Source organism: Echinops telfairi, unplaced genomic scaffold, assembly GCF_000313985.2.
Source record: "Echinops telfairi isolate 266 unplaced genomic scaffold, ASM31398v2 ScPeMD7_70;HRSCAF=299, whole genome shotgun sequence".
NCBI lineage: Eukaryota > Metazoa > Chordata > Mammalia > Afrosoricida > Tenrecidae > Echinops > Echinops telfairi.
The window spans coordinates 67,382,950-67,399,991 of NW_022103968.1; the positions used below are offsets into that span (position 1 = coordinate 67,382,950).

At 42.7% G+C, this 17,042-nt stretch overlaps 1 protein-coding gene across 3 annotated transcripts in view; it reads left to right on the forward strand.

Annotated features, from left to right (window-relative positions):
* Positions 1-16,466, forward strand: part of KAT6B (lysine acetyltransferase 6B) — a 268,823-nt gene extending 252,357 nt beyond the window's left edge. For all 3 annotated transcript variants that reach the window (XM_004701185.3, XM_004701187.3, XM_045291271.1), the window contains 5 exons: positions 4,889-5,120; positions 5,657-5,816; positions 6,398-6,739; positions 9,459-9,750; positions 12,387-16,466. In XM_004701185.3, coding sequence (XP_004701242.1) covers positions 4,889-5,120; positions 5,657-5,816; positions 6,398-6,739; positions 9,459-9,750; positions 12,387-14,893 — 3,533 coding nt within the window. In that variant the 3' untranslated portion in view covers positions 14,894-16,466. The remainder of the gene's footprint in view (positions 1-4,888; positions 5,121-5,656; positions 5,817-6,397; positions 6,740-9,458; positions 9,751-12,386) is intronic.
* The last annotated feature ends 576 nt before the right edge of the window (positions 16,467-17,042 follow it).

Here is a 17,042-nt window from a genome sequence, read left to right on the forward strand (position 1 = left end):
ACCAAGCAACACTGTACAACAAAACAGCAACAACATCAATCCACTGACGAAGAACAAATTAAAATATACCAAGCAAGAAAAACTTGTGTATATTGAGATATATTTTTTGCTTAAAAGGTACCTTTAATTTTAAATGGAAAGCAGTAAGATTTCAAGCGGTCACAGGTCAGTGATATCACAACTCCAGTCTTAGAAGAGTATGTGAGCTAAGGCTCGCCTTCCTTCCACATTAACTGCAAAGTCACCACAGATGTTCAGGGAGGAGACATAAAATAGCCTGTCAAGTAAAGTTATTGTTACTTAAGCCGATAACATACTAGTCATCCATTGGTCATAATGCTGCTTAACCCTGACACTAGTAGCAGACAAGCATAAGTGTATATCAGTGCATCTCCAGCCCCATCATAAGATAAATAATTACAGTCATCAGATTTCCTCAATTCAAGAGCTGCCATAAATCCCTTGCCTGGTGTCAGTTCCCAGACTTGCAAACCCAATGCCATCTACTGAGAGGGGCCTATCAGCTGGGTTCACAGAGCTCAACAGGTGCTTGATAAAAGATGTGTAACTTGAAGATGATCTTCCCCTAAAAGCAGCCAGTGACCCTTAGCTCACATAATCCAGTCAGGTGAGAGTAAGGTTTATGCTTGTGTGTTTAAGGAAATGAGTATGGTTTGGTTCTAGGTGGTAGATGAAGATGGTTTGCAAGAGTAGTTGCCTTTGTAGGTATATGCTTAACTGTATCCACTCCTTGCCCAAGAACATTATGCTGCTTACTAATTTAAAAGCAAGGAATGTTTCAGGTTAAATGACCATTAACCCTACAGTTAATATATTGGGAGTTAAATTAATTTTGGAACATGAGTCTGCAAAAATCTTGACCTTGTCTAGATTGATTGTTCTTTTCCTGAATCTGTACATGAAGGCAACACTACTACCCCCCACAGCCACTCTTGGGGGAGGGAGTTAACCATTTCAAATATAGAGGATTGAGACTGTTTAACGTGAGTGTTGATTCTCTTACTAACCACTGGGAGGGCAGCCTTAATGAACATAGGGTAATTTGGATCTCATGAAAAATAAAGTTTGGAAATGTTTTATAGAGGGCACATTGTTCTTCCTTTTCCTTTAAGCAAACACCTTTACAAACTTTTGAATTAAGTATGCGGCTTATCCACTGAATCTCAGACCTCACCTTCCTTAGAACAAGTAGTTCCAGTGGGGCAAAAAGGAAGGCAGGCTTCGCCAGCATCACGATAGTTGATGGGAGGCTGGGCCAGTCAGCTCTCAGGGACGGTTTTCCTGATCGTGGAAGATTATGAAGGAAGTGCTCTTCGCTGAGCACCTCTAGCTCCACAATTTAAAGAGACTGGTTTTCACCAGCGATTAATGATGCTGACTACAGCTACTGGGACATGTCCTCCGAACACTGCTTTGTTTCCAGGTTTTCTCCGAGATACTTCAGGTCTCCTGAGTTAAGGAGAGGTCTTAGAGCACCATGAGTGTATTGTACTTGTTTCAGATGCTTCAGGATAATACACCGGCTTCCAAGATAAGTACTTTTTTATTTCCCTGCATCTTACTTAGATCAATTATATGGAATCTTTTTGGTAAGTTGATTTAAGAGCTGTAACTTAAATCACATCTCTGTAATTAATTACTCAATAAGTAAAATATTCTTACCAAAAATTATTCTGAATTGGGCTATATAGCAATTAAGACTTGGAGAGCCTTGACAAGGTAGAAAGAAACAAAAGGTGTTGAGAAATTATTTCGACCGTTCCAGAGTAGTGGAATGCCACTTGCAAAAACTACTTTTTGAGGGCAAGTGCCTGCTGCAGGTAAAATATGCATAATAAATTGCATTCACCTAGCGCACAACCGGAATAGACATGACACACCCATTTCTTTTGAACTATATGGTGTTTTTTTAATCATTTTATTGGGGGCTCTTAAAACAATCCATACATCAGTTATATCAAACACATTTATACATGTGTTGCCATCATCATTTCCAAAACATTTTCTTTCTACTTGAGTCCTTGGTATCAGCTCATCTTTTTTCCCTCTCCCTCGCCCACCCTCCCACCCTTGTGAACCCTTGATAATTTATAAATTGTTTTTGTTTTCATATTATACACCATGCGCTGTCTCCCTTCACCCACATTTCTGTTGTTCGTCCCCCTGGGATGGGGTGGAGTGTTGTATGTCAATCACTGATCAGTTCCCGCTTCTTCCCCCTACTATTGCTACTCTCATTATTGGCCCTGAGGCGGGTATCTGTCTTGGATTCTGTGCGTCCAGAGCTCTTATCGGTACCAGTGTACCTGCTCGGCTTTAGCCAGATTTGTAAGGCAGAACTGAGGTTATGAGAGTTGAGGTATATGTTTTAACATATAATGGGTGATTTTACTTAACCAGCCAGCTCTATCAGAAATGTCTCCTCCAGGAGAAGACTTGGTGGCCTGAGAAATGGCTGGGAGCCTCAGTGTGATTTCCTTGGTGGTCTCATGTAGTCAGATAAGAGAAGAAGAGATTAATAGTAGGCAGTGTGATGGTACCTCTGGACCATGGCATTTGGGGGTCTGTGGTGTTGGTGTTGGTCATTCTGAGAACCTGCTTGGGGTTGTTGTTTGGTTGGTTTTCGGGTTTGCAGAGTTTTTCTTCCTCCCCAGCTCCCAGGAAAGGATCACATCCTGGCAGGTGCTGGCAGCTTCCACTCTGCCTTCACTGGCACAGTCCAGGCCTCTTCCGTGGCAGTGCTATCCGCGGAACCCTCCAGAACACAGCTACCCGCCTTGGTAGTGGTAGCAGGCGCAGAAAGCCCTGGCCTGAGTGTTCTCCACAGACACCTAACTTCTGGTGGCCTAACTCATTTAGACTCCGTTCCTGCTATGGTCTATCTGTATTACCTTAGGGTGTGTGAAACCTGAACAGCTGTGAAAAATCGGCCTTTTCAGGATTCTGGCTGTTGGCCCTGTAGCCCAGAGTAGGAATTGTGGGAAGGGAAGACAGACAAAGAAATCCTTAGGAGTCTTGGGGAAGGTAGCTCTGCATATGGGGGATATAGCGGAGGGAGGGCACCTACCTCCTCTGAACGCTTGGTTTGTACAGCAGTCCTTCTGCTAGGTTGAAGGAGTGAGGGAGGGAGGTGGCGGAACTTCCTGTCCCCATCTGTGCAGTTCAGATAAGAAGCAGTGGGGGCCTGGGGAATTTCACAGTCACTGTGGGGTGCTTTTAATTGAGGGATCTCTGGACAAAGGGATAGTTCCATATCCATGGTTCTATGGTTCTCTCCCCCCAGGAGTGCAGAGCTGGGGCCTCCAGTCAGCCGAGTAAATTTCTCAGCATGTGCAAAACACTTAGGAGGCAGATGACAGATGTGCCAATTATCAGTGTTCTAAGGTTTGAGGATCCTTGGTACTCAGACAGCAGTGAGCTCTTCTCCATACTGACAGGGCACGATGTGGGCGAAAAGCGGCACAGTGGCCGTCACTGTAAGCGCGTTTCTGACTCACCTCTGTGTGCAGCCAAATGATATGCTGGCAGTGGTTTGACTATAACATTTTCTAGTGCTTGTTTGAATTCGATCTGTACTTGCCACTTGAAAATGAATTAGACAAATTAGTCAAAAAACTTAAGCAAAACCTTAATTTGATACCTGCTCTTTATTATAAGAAGGAGCAAATGAAAACTCTCACAGTGCACAATGTCGTGGTGAGAGCCCTCTGTCCTGTGGGTTGGTTTGCTTATTCTGTAGGCCTGCATCATTTGCAGTGATTTTGGGAGGTGCAAAAACGCATAGGAAACATTTCATTTTTCCTTCTAACAAAAAAAGTCCAAAATCGAGAAAATCAAAGATAATGCAGCCATTTTGGAAATGTAGATAAAGAAGAAAAATGCTTAAGATTTGGTTGGTTTACAGAGCAGCATGATTTTGTAATTGCTGCCACCTACTGTAGATGGTTGATGTTTGTTTAAATTTAAGATGTTCGTGAAGGTAAAGCTGTTGAAATAGATAATTAGCACCAGGTAGACATCATGAGTTTATAGCATTTCTTCTCTACTCCATAAGTGGCTCTTAATTACCGAGACAGCCGCTAGCTTTCATTCAGTACCTTCAAGTGGATTTGAAGTTTTTCTCATTTTAAACTTCCTTTGCCAGCCAACTTCACAGGAAAGCTGTAGTACACACAATCAAAAGCTTAGCTAGCATGCTCAGGGAGTTTCTGAAGACTTTACGGAGGAGGCCTTTTTGGTTGTTTTAATTTGTCGGAGCAGTGTCCCCCGATTGGAGTATAAATTAATTTCCGTGAAAATAGAGCTAGTGGAGCTGCTGTGAAATGCAGCCATGGACTTAAAAGACTTTCTTGTATTCGTCCTGAAACAAAGCTTCGCATCAATCTGCTAGCTGAATGTCACCAGGATGTAGAATTCTCTTTTTAGTTAGACCCAGCTGCCAAAGGGTCATTAGGTCCTTCCTGTGTAAAACAGCCTGCTCATTAATGTTTGGGGTGGTCCTCCGATTGAATTTCTGAGTCAGTGCCTGGCATTCAGTTTTGAAAGAACCTCAAGCTGGTGGGAGACTTGGATGTTGAGACTGACGAAAAGCCGAGTCTCCGATCTTCACTCTTAATTGGTTAACTATGCCATAATACTTTGGGAATGCTGCAGCAAGCTCATGGAGTCCCTTACAGATTTAAAAGCATAAGCTTCATGGAGATCAAATCACTATCATCAGACAGAGATTGCAAACTTGGAAGGAAGGCACTTCCTGATGCGAAGTGAGATCGTATTGCTACTTACAGTCTAGTGCTCCCTGTTCCAAGTTCTCAAGACACCGCAGTTAAGTAGACTTTTCATTTCTTTTGGTTTTTTCCTGCTCTAGGTTACTTGCTTTCTAGAAGGGAAGGCCAAGCAGGGTCTCCTGAAAAGCCGCTTTCGGATCTGGGCCGCCTCTCCTACCTGGCCTATTGGAAGAGTGTCATCTTAGAGTATCTCTACCACCACCACGAGAGGCATATCAGCATCAAGGCGATAAGCAGAGCTACTGGCATGTGCCCCCATGACATCGCCACTACACTGCAGCACCTCCATATGATTGACAAGCAAAATGGCAGGTGAGTCCCAGGGCCTAGGCAGCAACACTGTGTCATGCGGGGAGAAATAGAGAGAAAGGGCCCCCGGAGGCTCAGTGGAGTTTTTCTAGCTAAAAGATGAAACCGATTGCCATTGAGTCAATTCCTATCGTGGCAATGTCTGGTGTGTCAGAATAGACCTGTGCTGATTTGGGGGAAGTCGATTGCCAGGCCTTTCTTCTGAGGTACCTCTGGGTGGATTTGAACTTTCAACCTTGTTGGTTAGCAGCTAAACATGTTACCTTCTTTGCACTGCCATGGGATATTAGTTTTTACAAAAAATCCCTTAATGATATTAGTTAAACCTTTCTTCCTATAAAAAAAAAATAGCCCTCTTTTCTTGGAGGAGGCAGGGCAGGGAAGAAGGTAGTTGAATATCAGTTTATTGTACCTTTTCTGGGTCCGCTTCTGATTTTTCCTAACCTAGGTATTAGTAATGCTAGCATATGTCAGTATTTCAAAGGGGAACGAGATTTCAGCCTTTGAATTACACATTGTTTTACCTCCTAACTTTACAGATTTGTCATCATTAGAAGGGAAAAGTTAATATTGGGCCACATGGAAAAGCGGAAAACCTGTTCTCGGGCCAATGAACTTGATCCAGAGAGTCTGAGGTGGACCCCAATATTAATGTCTAATGCTGCTGTTTCTGAAGAAGAACGAGAAGCCGAAAAAGAGGTAATGGTTGACTCCATCAGCTGGAGTTGTATGACTTCAATCTTGAAACATTCTCAGGCTAAGAAAGTCATCAACATCATTGTCAAAAGCTTGGTTATGTAGAAGACAACTTGTGAAATGATATGGCACTAATTTATTCTGAGGATGCATGGTAAAACATGATAATTTTATTGAATTGCGTAAGAGAAATGAAACATTTGTCATTGATCACAAAACAGCATTTTTCACTACTGACAGCATGTAATCAGATCATATTTGGTGCTGAGCTCCAAGGCTGCATTGTCAATCGATTCTTTGTGTTTATGAACTTGCTTCAAGTGCTCCATGCCAGTGAGCATGTAATGTACTGATAAAGGACTTGAATCAATTCGCTGCATCATTAATAGTGCTAAATATCCCTTCAAACCCAATCTTCTTTGATTTGTTATCCTGATGCAAAAGGGTCTGAGATGATGCAGCTGGGATGTTGCTTGGCTGACTAACTCCCCTGATCAGAACAGATCATGTACCATTGATCTTTAGAGGCTCTGGCTGCTGTACTGCCCCCTCACTGGCCCACTGTTTTTACCCTCCCCTCTTAGGCTGAGCGGCTAATGGAACAAGCTACCTGCTGGGAAAAGGAGGAGCAAGAACTGCGGTCATCTAGAGCTAACAGTAGGCAATCACCTGCAAAAGTACAATCGAAAAACAAATATTTGCATTCCCTGGAGAACCGGCCAGTGATGGGGGATCGAGGCCAGCTGATGGAGCTGTCTAAAGAGAGCAGTGAAGAGGAGGAAGAGGAGGAGGAGGAGGAGGAAGAAGAGGAGGAGGAGGAAGAAGAGGAGGAGGAGGAAGAAGAGGAGGAGGAGGAGGAAGAGGAAGATATTCATACCTCTCCCCCAAGATTGACTAAACCACAGTCGGTTGCCATAAAGAGAAAGGTATGTTGTGTTTACAGTGTCAGTTGATGAGTCATTTTCAATCAAACTTTGTCATTGCAAACATTCTAGTTAGATTTGTTTCCCACTCTAGCCTTATGGTATAGTTTGTGCATATCCAGTCACCCTAATCATGTATCATAATCATTTATCTTATAGTCATGATTATGTTTACCATTTGAGGCTTGTTAGTGCTGTGCAGAGGAAACTAGTCACAGATTACCTTCCAAGTTCGGTAGTTACTGCCCCCTACTGGTTGATAAAATTAAGGCAAATCATTTGTGGGAATAGAAAGGTGATCCACCTTTCAGCAAAATTTGATGAAAACACCCAGGTCTAGAGAGGCCCCAGACTTGCCCAGGATCTTACAGCTCATTGGTGATCGAGTTAGGGCCGAGCCTAGTGCTCCTGGTACCGTTCCTTTTTCTTATCCTTGACATAGACTTGTTAGAAGGCATTGTAGGCCTTTGCTTTTGATGTTGACCTTTATAGTTGGCATTTGTGGCCAAGTACACATTACTAACATTTCACATATTGTATTAGCCTACTGATCCCTCTAGCTATACCACCATCAGTTCCTATAATACAAAGAAAGTAAAAAAACAATGATTTCATCTTTGTGGCTCAACTAGATCTGTTAGGGTTGTCCTCATGATCTATTTGTGACAGATATTGCTAGCCAGATATCGTTAGCACAACCAAGTCCAGCAGGGATAACGAACTGTAAATTAAGGCTCTGCCTCAAGGCCACCCTGTGTGCTACAGAACCGAGAACATGCTGTGCTAACTCTTAGCCCAGTACTGTTCTCCCAGGCCTGGCAGTCTTCTAGGGCAGCCCTAGGGATTGGTGGTAGAAAGGAACAGCCATCAAAAGGGACGTTTGACTTAGCAATGCTTTCATCCCTTATTCTTATATTACATAAGTAAATATAACTTATAAATAAATAAATAACAAGAGAAATTTGTTTTTAAAACACTTCAAACCAGAATCGCCCAGGCCATGATAATGGACTACCCACATATAAGTGGACTTAACCTAAGGAACTCCATTTCTTTATATTGGCTACACTCAAGTGTGCGAAAACCTCACTAGAGGGCAGGCTGAATTCATAACCACACATATTAAATGACAGAGCATGGTCATCAGGTTTATATATACACTTCAGTGACCATTCAGAGGGTTAAATGTAAGATAATCATTCTTGGATACAGTTTACCCAGAGTTTGAATTTTAACTAAGCAATATTGAACTCTTCTTTGCATCATATTTTCAGTAATTTTGTGCCTCTTCTGTTGACAGATTACATTTTAACAGAACATCTGCTTGTCATTTCTGTATTTGAATTTTCTATCATTAAGCAATTTTTACTTGGGAAGAAATTCTTAACTACAATTATGATGTTTTTCATGCCAACCTTCAATACAAGTTGAAAAAAATTATAAATAAGGCAGCACTTACGTGTCTTTTAACCTTTTTTAGGGACCTTCTATATTAAAATATTTCTGCAAAATTATCAGCCCACATCCAGAATATACGGGTGTACATGGCATGGCTAGGAATCTATTATTCCTACGAACCCTTTCTTTCCTTTCCTTTTCATAGATTCTTAAGTCCCAGGGCCTTGGGAAGAAGTAGGCTAATGGTTTGCCTGTGGTGGATGCATCTCTAGTATGAAAGGAGTGACCCAAAGCTTAGTTAATTTTGCAACATTTATAGGAACATGGTGTCCTTGGTGATCATAATATGTGTGATATGCTCTGGGATCTCGGATATTGAAACCAGCAAGTATCACTTATAAAGTACATGCTACAGAAGCAGAGCTTAACTTGGGAAATTTACAGTTAGACGCTGTTAGGATGTTACCGCTCAAAGCATCTGCTTGAGTAAACAACTGTTCTATTTGGAAAACACGTGCCTGTGTAGTAGGAGTTGAGAGGGATGTTAATATCAGGTGAAGGGTAAGTGCAAAGGCAATGCAAAAGTTTTTCTGTTTAAGATTCCCAGACATGAGACCCAAAACCCATTAGTAGGCCACTGGAGATCCCCTTGCAGAGGGGTCTCGGGGAGGAGATGAGCCAGTCAGGGTGCGATGTAACAATGATGAGAAATACAACTTTCCTCTAGTTCCTAAATGTTTCCTCCCCGCTCCCACTACCATGACTCGAATTCTATCTTGCAAGTCTGGCTAGACCAGAGGAGGTACACTGGTACAGATAGGAACTGAAAATACAGGGAATCCAGGAAGGATGAACCCTATAGGACCAGTGGTGTGAGTGGCAAAACAGGGAGGGTAAAGGGAGAATGGGTAGGAAAGAGGGAACCGATTACATGGAACTGTGTGTGACCTCCTCCCTGGGGAACAGACAACCGAAAAGTGGATGAAGGGAGAAGTTGGACAGGGCAAGATATGACAAAATACCCATTTATAAACTATCAAGGGCTCATGTGGGAGGGGGGAGCGGGGAGGGAGGGGAAAAATGAGGACCTAATGTCGGGGGTTTAAATGGAGAGAAAATGTTTTGAGAAACGATGTACACATGCGCTTTACACAATTGATGTGTGTATGGATTGGGATAACAGTTGTATGAGCCCCTGATAAAATGTTTAAAAAAAAAAAAAAAAAGATTCCCAGACATGCGTTCAGTACATGTTTGCTGCATAGCAACTCAGTTACTTTATTTCTCATGAGCTCTTATGTATTATGCTTGGAATTAATTTCAGAGACCTTTTGTACTAAAGAAGAAAAGAGGTCGAAAACGCAGGAGGATCAACAGCAGTGTAACAACCGAGACCATTTCTGAGACGACCGAAGTGCTGAACGAGCCCTTCGACAACTCGGATGAGGAGAGGCCGATGCCACAGCTGGAGCCCACCTGTGAGATTGAACTGGAGGAGGACGGCGTGAAGCCGCTCATGAGAAAACCATTCCAACATCAGCCCGGGACGAAAAGACAAACAGAGGAAGAAGAGAGAAAAGACAATCATTGCTTCAAGAATGCTGACCCCTGTAGAAGTAAGTGGAGGAATTTTAGAAAACCTTACGAAAGCCACTGTATCGTTTTGCTCCCCAAAAGCGGCCTCCTGGGGTTGTACCAAAGCTCCTGGAAAATAACTGCTCGTCTGCCCTTGCTCACTCGCTACAGGGTCTTCTTTCTGAAGTTGGATTTATGTTAGGCATCCTCTAAGGCCAAACACCCCTCTAGGTGTGTTAATCTTACTTTCCACAAAGTGACTCATTTCTGAGAACTTTTGAAATCTGTCAGTAAGAAACACTGTACTTCCTTGATTCTAATAGGTTCTGTTGTCCACATTTAATATTTCAGGTCACATATTATCAATATCAGCATTGAACATGGCGGTTTCTTTTTTCCTGGAAAACAAATATTTGTAAACTGATTGTATATCTTCTAATCAGTATTATCCAAAGTATATTACTATCTAGAATTATTTAAACTTAGCCATGTCTTCAGTATTAGTTTTGATAATGTGGGGTTTTGAAACAAATCAGGAAAGTGCCCTTCCATTTAAATTGAAGTTTTCCCCTAGCCAGGGACATGTGAACCCAGTCTCTACAAACACAATGAGCCCTGTGAATTGTTTTCGGTGCACCTTAGGAAAGCAGCTCTCCCTTGCCCATATCGTTGCCCGCCCTACAGCTGAAAAGACTTCATTCAAAAACTTATTTTATTCTAAGCTATCTCATTCCCTGGTCACCACAAGTATCGTTCTAGCTTTTGGAAACTCACATTTTTAAAAACAATATCAGAAAAATACCTTTTCTTGCCTTTTTTAATTAGCAGGAAGTCATGCTATTCTCCACGTATGACATCTTGCATAGACAACTTTATCCTAAGTGCAGGGAGGCCATGCATTGTTCTTTAAAATTTCCTTAAGCAGCTGTCTCTTTAAACATGAAGACAATAACAGGAGAGAGCATCTGTGTTGTGGGGGCGGTATGTTCTTCCGAACCGTCTTCTCAAGATCTTATCGATGAGCCATCACAGCCTTCATGGTCCACGTTATGCCATTTTCAATTAAAAGTGCTAAATGGCCTTTCAGGATCTTCTTGTCCTTAAGAATAGTGTCCTGCAGAGGCTAGTCGGTCCAGTAGCATCTAGAAATGGGAAATCCAGGGTCATGTGCCCATGGCTATTACCTTTCTGTATGAATGGAAGCAAGACCATTTGAAAGTCTTGGAAATGACAATTACGCCAATGTTGTCCTTGGCGCTTATGAAGGAATCATTACATATATTTGTTCTTTCAGCTAGCCAATTTGAAAGTATTCATCTCAGGTAAGTTTGTGTGTAATCCATTTATCAGTAAGCGAGCTAGGAGCTTAACATGCTGTGCATGTTAATCACTCCCTGCTGGACAAAGGGATCTCTCGAGGAAACTCTGGTGACTAGGTCTCAGGTATGTTCTCTGAAGTAGGCTTGCAAGGAGCTCTGTTGTTCGTCACACAGCTGTTCCATTCGGCTGACTCTTAGAAAATCAGTGTGGTCTTTCGTTGTAAAAATCATTTCAGACCTGGGTGTTTTATGTGTATATTCATTTTCCTTATTGTTCTTATTTACATAATATATTTCCTTAGTGGCATGTATTTATATTCATATATACAAGTACAGTACAAATTAGGCTAGCCGAGCCAAAAGAAATAATTATGGCTTAGTTCCAGGCTTGTTTGTGTTTTTTTACTATTCAAACCTTACATTTTGAGCTTCAAACTGCTCCAAAGATAATGTGGGCAGAATTAGGCACAGATTTCCACCTGGTTTTTAAATGTTCAATAGTTGTCATGGTAAGTACCTTGCGGTTTATGTTATGCAAAATATGCAAAAATGATGGTCCTATAGAGCGAAGAGTTAGAGGTTGAGCTTCTAACTACAGGATGTACAGTTTGAAACCACTAACCACTCCGTGGGAGAAAGAAGCTTTTCCATACCAAGTCAGTCTTGGAAACCCGCAGGGACAGTTCTACCCTGTCCAGTAGGACTGCTGTGACAAAACGTTGGAATTCACTTGATGGCCGTGATGGGATTTTGTTTTGTTTTTGTTTCTGTTTTTTGTTGTAGTAGATGACAGATGTACTGGGGTGTTATGTATTGCCAGAGAGAGCATTTAAATTGAATAATCATAGCATCAGTTATCATTCAAACACAGAAGCTGTCCACAAACAGACTTTTGTAGGGTAGATGCACAAGTCGGTTTTACTTCTCAGTTCTCTGATAGAGTAGTGTTTAGGCTAAGACTAGCAGAAACAAACCCCTTTTGTTTGTTTTTCCCAATTGATAAATATTCAAATTAAATGTTGTACATTGTGAAACTTGGGCTTTACATTTAACAAACATTTTTTAAACTCTTCAGTAGCCGGTGTCATGTGCTTCCATTAAAAGCAAACTTTGTGTTCAGGTGTGTGTTTGTTGGGGGAAGAGAGAGGGAGGTTATTCACCTAGGTCTGTTTTGCTATGCCCCAGTACTTCTCTGCATTATTCTGGGTTATGTCTTTGTCATCAACTCTTAAAATGCTAAATTGAAGGTTATGCGTATTATTTAATTTAAGGGAATGAATGCAAGTTATTTATGGTTATACTTGGTAAGACTTGTTTTTTCTCTTTTCCCCCCATCTTCCCTCTGTCGCCTCATGAAGACAATATACATGATGATCCAGATAACTTGAAAGAAGACAATAAAGACAATCCTGAACCTTTAAAGTGCAAACAAGTATGGCCTAAAGGGACAAAGCGTGGTCTGTCTAAATGGAGGCAAAACAAAGAGAGGAAGACTGGGTTTAAACTGAATCTGTACACGCCACCAGAAACACCCATGGAACCTGATGACCAGGTAACAGTGGAGGGACGGAAAGAGACTTCAGAAGGCCCAACCAGCCCTCCTCCCATCAGGACTGAGGAGGAAGTCAAGGAGACGGTTGAGCCCCTGCTGCCTCAAGATGGAAACACAAGGGAAGACACACGTGCCTCTGCCAGTTCCAATAAATCTCCAAATGAAACACCAGAAGACGATCTAAACAAACCTGAGGAGGAAGAGGAAGAGGAGGAAGAAGAAGGTATTGTAGAAAAAGACCCATGTAGTCCTAAAAGTGAGGAACGAGAGGAACCAGAATGCTCCTTGGGAAAAGAACATCCCGTGCATTTGGATGACCGTGACGAAGAGGAGGAGGAAGAGGAAGAGCCATCTCATAATGAGGACCACGATGCAGATGATGAAGATGACAGTCACATGGAGTCTGCTGAAGCCGAGAAGGAAGAACTCCCGAGGGAAGCGTTCAAGGAAGTAGTGGAGAACCAGGAGGCTTTTTTAGACCTTAGTGTTCAGCCTAGTCATTCAAATCCAGAGGTTTCACTGGGCTGCAGCATTGACCTGGCAGCTCCATGCGATAGTGAACTGAAGGAGCTTGCTGGGGACACTGACGCTGTACCCGAATCGGATGAGGAACCCCTAGAAGAGCAGAAACAGAAGCAGGAGCAAAAGGACAGTGAAGAAGTGGAACCTGATTTTAAACAGGAGAATGCAGTCACCATGGAAATCGACTCTGAGACTGTCCAGGCAGTTCAGTCTTTGACCCAAGAGACCAGTGAGCAGGATGACACCTTTCAGGATTGTGCGGAGACTCAAGAGGCCTGTAGGAGCCTCCAGAACTACACACGTGCAGACCAAAGTCCACAGATTGCTGCCACTCTGGATGACTGCCAGCAGTCCGACCACAGTAGCCCGGTTTCATCCGTCCATTCTCATCCTGGCCAATCAGTACGCTCCGTCAGTAGTCCGAGTGTCCCTGCCCTAGAGAACAGCTATGCCCAAATCAGCCCAGATCAAAGTGCCATCTCCGTGCCATCTTTGCAGAACATGGAAACCAGCCCCGTGATGGACGTTCCATCTGTCTCAGATCATTCCCAGCAAGTTGTAGACAGTGGCTTCAGTGACCTGGGCAGCATCGAGAGCACAACTGAGAACTATGAAAACCCAAGCAGCTATGATTCCACGATGGGCGGCAGCATTTGTGGAAACGGCTCTTCACAGAACAGCTGCTCCTACAGCAACCTCACCTCTAGCAATCTGACACAGAGCAGCTGCGCCGTCACCCAGCAGATGTCCAACATCAGTGGGAGCTGCAGCATGCTGCAGCAAAGCAGCATCAGTTCTCCCTCGACTTGTGTCAAGTCTCCTCAGGGCTGCGTGGTGGAGAGGCCTCCAAGCAGCAACCAGCAGCTGGCTCCGTGTAGCATGGCTGTCAACTTCACACCGCCGATGCAGCTAGCCGAGATCCCCGAGGCAGGCAACGCCAACATTGGCTTATATGAACGGATGGGTCAAAGTGATTTTGGGGCTGGGCATTACCCACAGCCATCGGCTACCTTCAGCCTTGCCAAACTACAGCAGTTAACTAATACCCTTATTGATCATTCATTGCCTTACAGCCATTCCGCTGCTGTAACGTCCTATGCAAACAGTGCCTCTTTGTCCACGCCATTAAGCAACACAGGGCTTGTTCAGCTTTCTCAGTCGCCACACTCTGTCCCTGGGGGGCCTCAAGCACAAGCAACCATGACCCCACCCCCCAACTTAACTCCTCCTCCAATGAATCTGCCGCCACCCCTTTTGCAGCGGAACATGGCTGCGTCAAATATTGGCATCTCCCACAGCCAAAGACTGCAAACTCAGATCGCCAGCAAGGGCCACGTCTCCATGAGAACCAAATCGGCATCTCTGTCACCAGCGGCTGCCACCCATCAGTCACAAATCTATGGGCGCTCCCAGACCGTAGCCATGCAGGGTCCTGCACGGACTCTAACCATGCAAAGAGGCATGAACATGAGTGTGAACTTGATGCCAGCCCCAGCGTATAATGTCAACTCAGTGAACATGAACATGAACACACTCAATGCCATGAACGGGTACGGCATGTCCCAGCCAATGATGAACAGTGGCTACCACAGCAACCATGGCTACATGAATCAGACCCCCCAGTACCCTATGCAGATGCAGATGGGCATGATGGGGAGCCAGCCATATGCCCAACAGCCAATGCAGACCCCTCCCCATGGTAATGTGATGTACACAGCCCCTGGACACCATGGCTACATGAACACGGGCATGTCCAAACAATCTCTCAATGGGTCCTACATGAGAAGGTAGGCAGTGTGGGCCGTCCCAGAACCCACTGCACGTCACGATCGGAAGGATCTGCACAAATACCTTTGAAGAGTACGATTTCAAAACCAGCAATTAGTGTGAATGCAAAAACATTTGTTGGCACCATTTATTTAAAAAAAAAAGCTGTATGCAGCAGAAAGCCTTATACAAGTTGTTTTTCCTTTCTCTTCTTTTTTTGGGGTACCTTGTTTCTGTTACCTTTTATGAAATTCTCTGCAAAGGAAAGCCTATCTTTGGACTCCAGTTTGGAGGCAGCCACTTGTTGTGCCTGCTCCCATTAAACAGTGTGGGTATCAAGCCCCCACATTATCTGTTTTAATACTGAATCAATAACTCCCTCCCCCTTCCCTGTCCACTCCATGTAAATGCCTTTAGCATTTCAGTTACTGTATATTTTGTTTAAGGTGACACTTGAGCATGCCGCTAATGTCTTTGTTAGTGACAGTGCGTCTTGTAGTACTGTACAAGTGTTGTGCTAACAGTAAGCCATTTCTTAAGTTTTTTGCCTTGATTAGGGTGCCCTGATTTGAGGGTGTAAAAAAAAAAAAAGAACAAAACTATATTTTTGTTAATTATAAAACTGTAAAGAGCTATAAAAGCTATTCCCATTTGATTAGTCAAAGGGGTTTTATTGCTAAATGTTTGGTGTAAAGTTGAGACCTTTTTCCATTTTGGTGACAGATTTCTTTGGGGAATAAAAGGCAGCTTTCTGGTTTATAAATGCAGACTTCTGTTTATTGAATGACGCATATCTCAGTGTTTATCTGTCAGGTTTTGAAACATTTCATATATGTCCAAATACTTGGCAGGATTTAAAAAAAATAGTGAATTTGGTGTAAAGTTGCTATTTTATGGAAATGCCTCTAACTTTACATTTTCATTCCATCTGTAGATTTTTCTATCTTTATAAAATATTGGAGTTATTTTTTAAGGAAAAATAGAAAAGTAGCTTGTGAATAGCTCAAACTAAGCTTACAAATCGCATGTAAAAAAAGCAGAAAGGTTATTTGTGTCTGTTTATATTGCTTCCTTTTTTGTAGCCTTTGTACCTGTACAGGGTGACTGTAAGGGCCAAGCATAAGAGGCGTAATCCTTGTATAAAATAGGAGCCAGCGACACTCTTGTATTTATCTGTTCTCTTTTTAGTCAGTCACTTAAAAAAAAACAACAAAAACAAAAAAAGCTGTACATTTTAACATAAAATAAATTATGATGAGCCATTTTTAGCCTCTTGTGTCCTGTCATATTATGATTGATGGAGAATGACAACCTTGAACTGTATCATGTGTCACCTCTCAGAACACACACACTTGGGGGAAATAAATTATTTAGTGTAAATTGGAGTTGAGATTTTCTGATTTGTTTTGACTTTGGGGGTGGGGCTCGGCAATAAATAAGAGTAATATCTAATAAAATCATCACATATACCAAATACTTATTTAATAAATTAATTTATAATGGATTTTAATGCTTTTCATGAAAGTTTATTTTATGCTAGTGCATACCTTCTGTATGCCAATCATTGTCTTTAAAATAAAGTGAATTTGTTTTTTTCTTTTGGACTTTGATCTTCATTTGCAAAGGGATCTTGCACAAACATCAAGCTGTCTTTCTCTGCAGTCTGTATACACACCCCTCAGGGCCTAGCGCAGTGTCAGCAAACTTCATTTTTATAGAGACTAATGAGAAAAACACGTAATTTGGGATTGAATGTTTGAAAATGTTTCCTTAAAAAGGTGTGAACGGTTTCCTTGCATGTTCTCTTTAGAATTTAAAGTTAGACTTAAAGTGACACATTCACAGGCATTTGGTGCTCAGAGCAGGTTCTGCCTGAGTGTTCATGTGTTTGCTTATTCAAGTGAGGCGTCTAGAAGTGCGTGCTTGACTTGGCGGTACCTGTGTGAAACCAGCCCGCTGAACTCTCAAAATATCTAGACGGGGGCGCAGAACGCTCCTGGGAACCGGCTGTATGCCTTTTTATGTCTCATGGAGAAGAAAAAAGGTGTCCTTGGTGGTTCTAATCCAATCGCCAATACAGACCTGAAAGTAGACTCAAAACACAGAAGTGACAAGCGAGTAAATGCAGGTAGGAAAGGCCCCACCCGGAGAGGGGACCCCCTGCTCTGTGTGT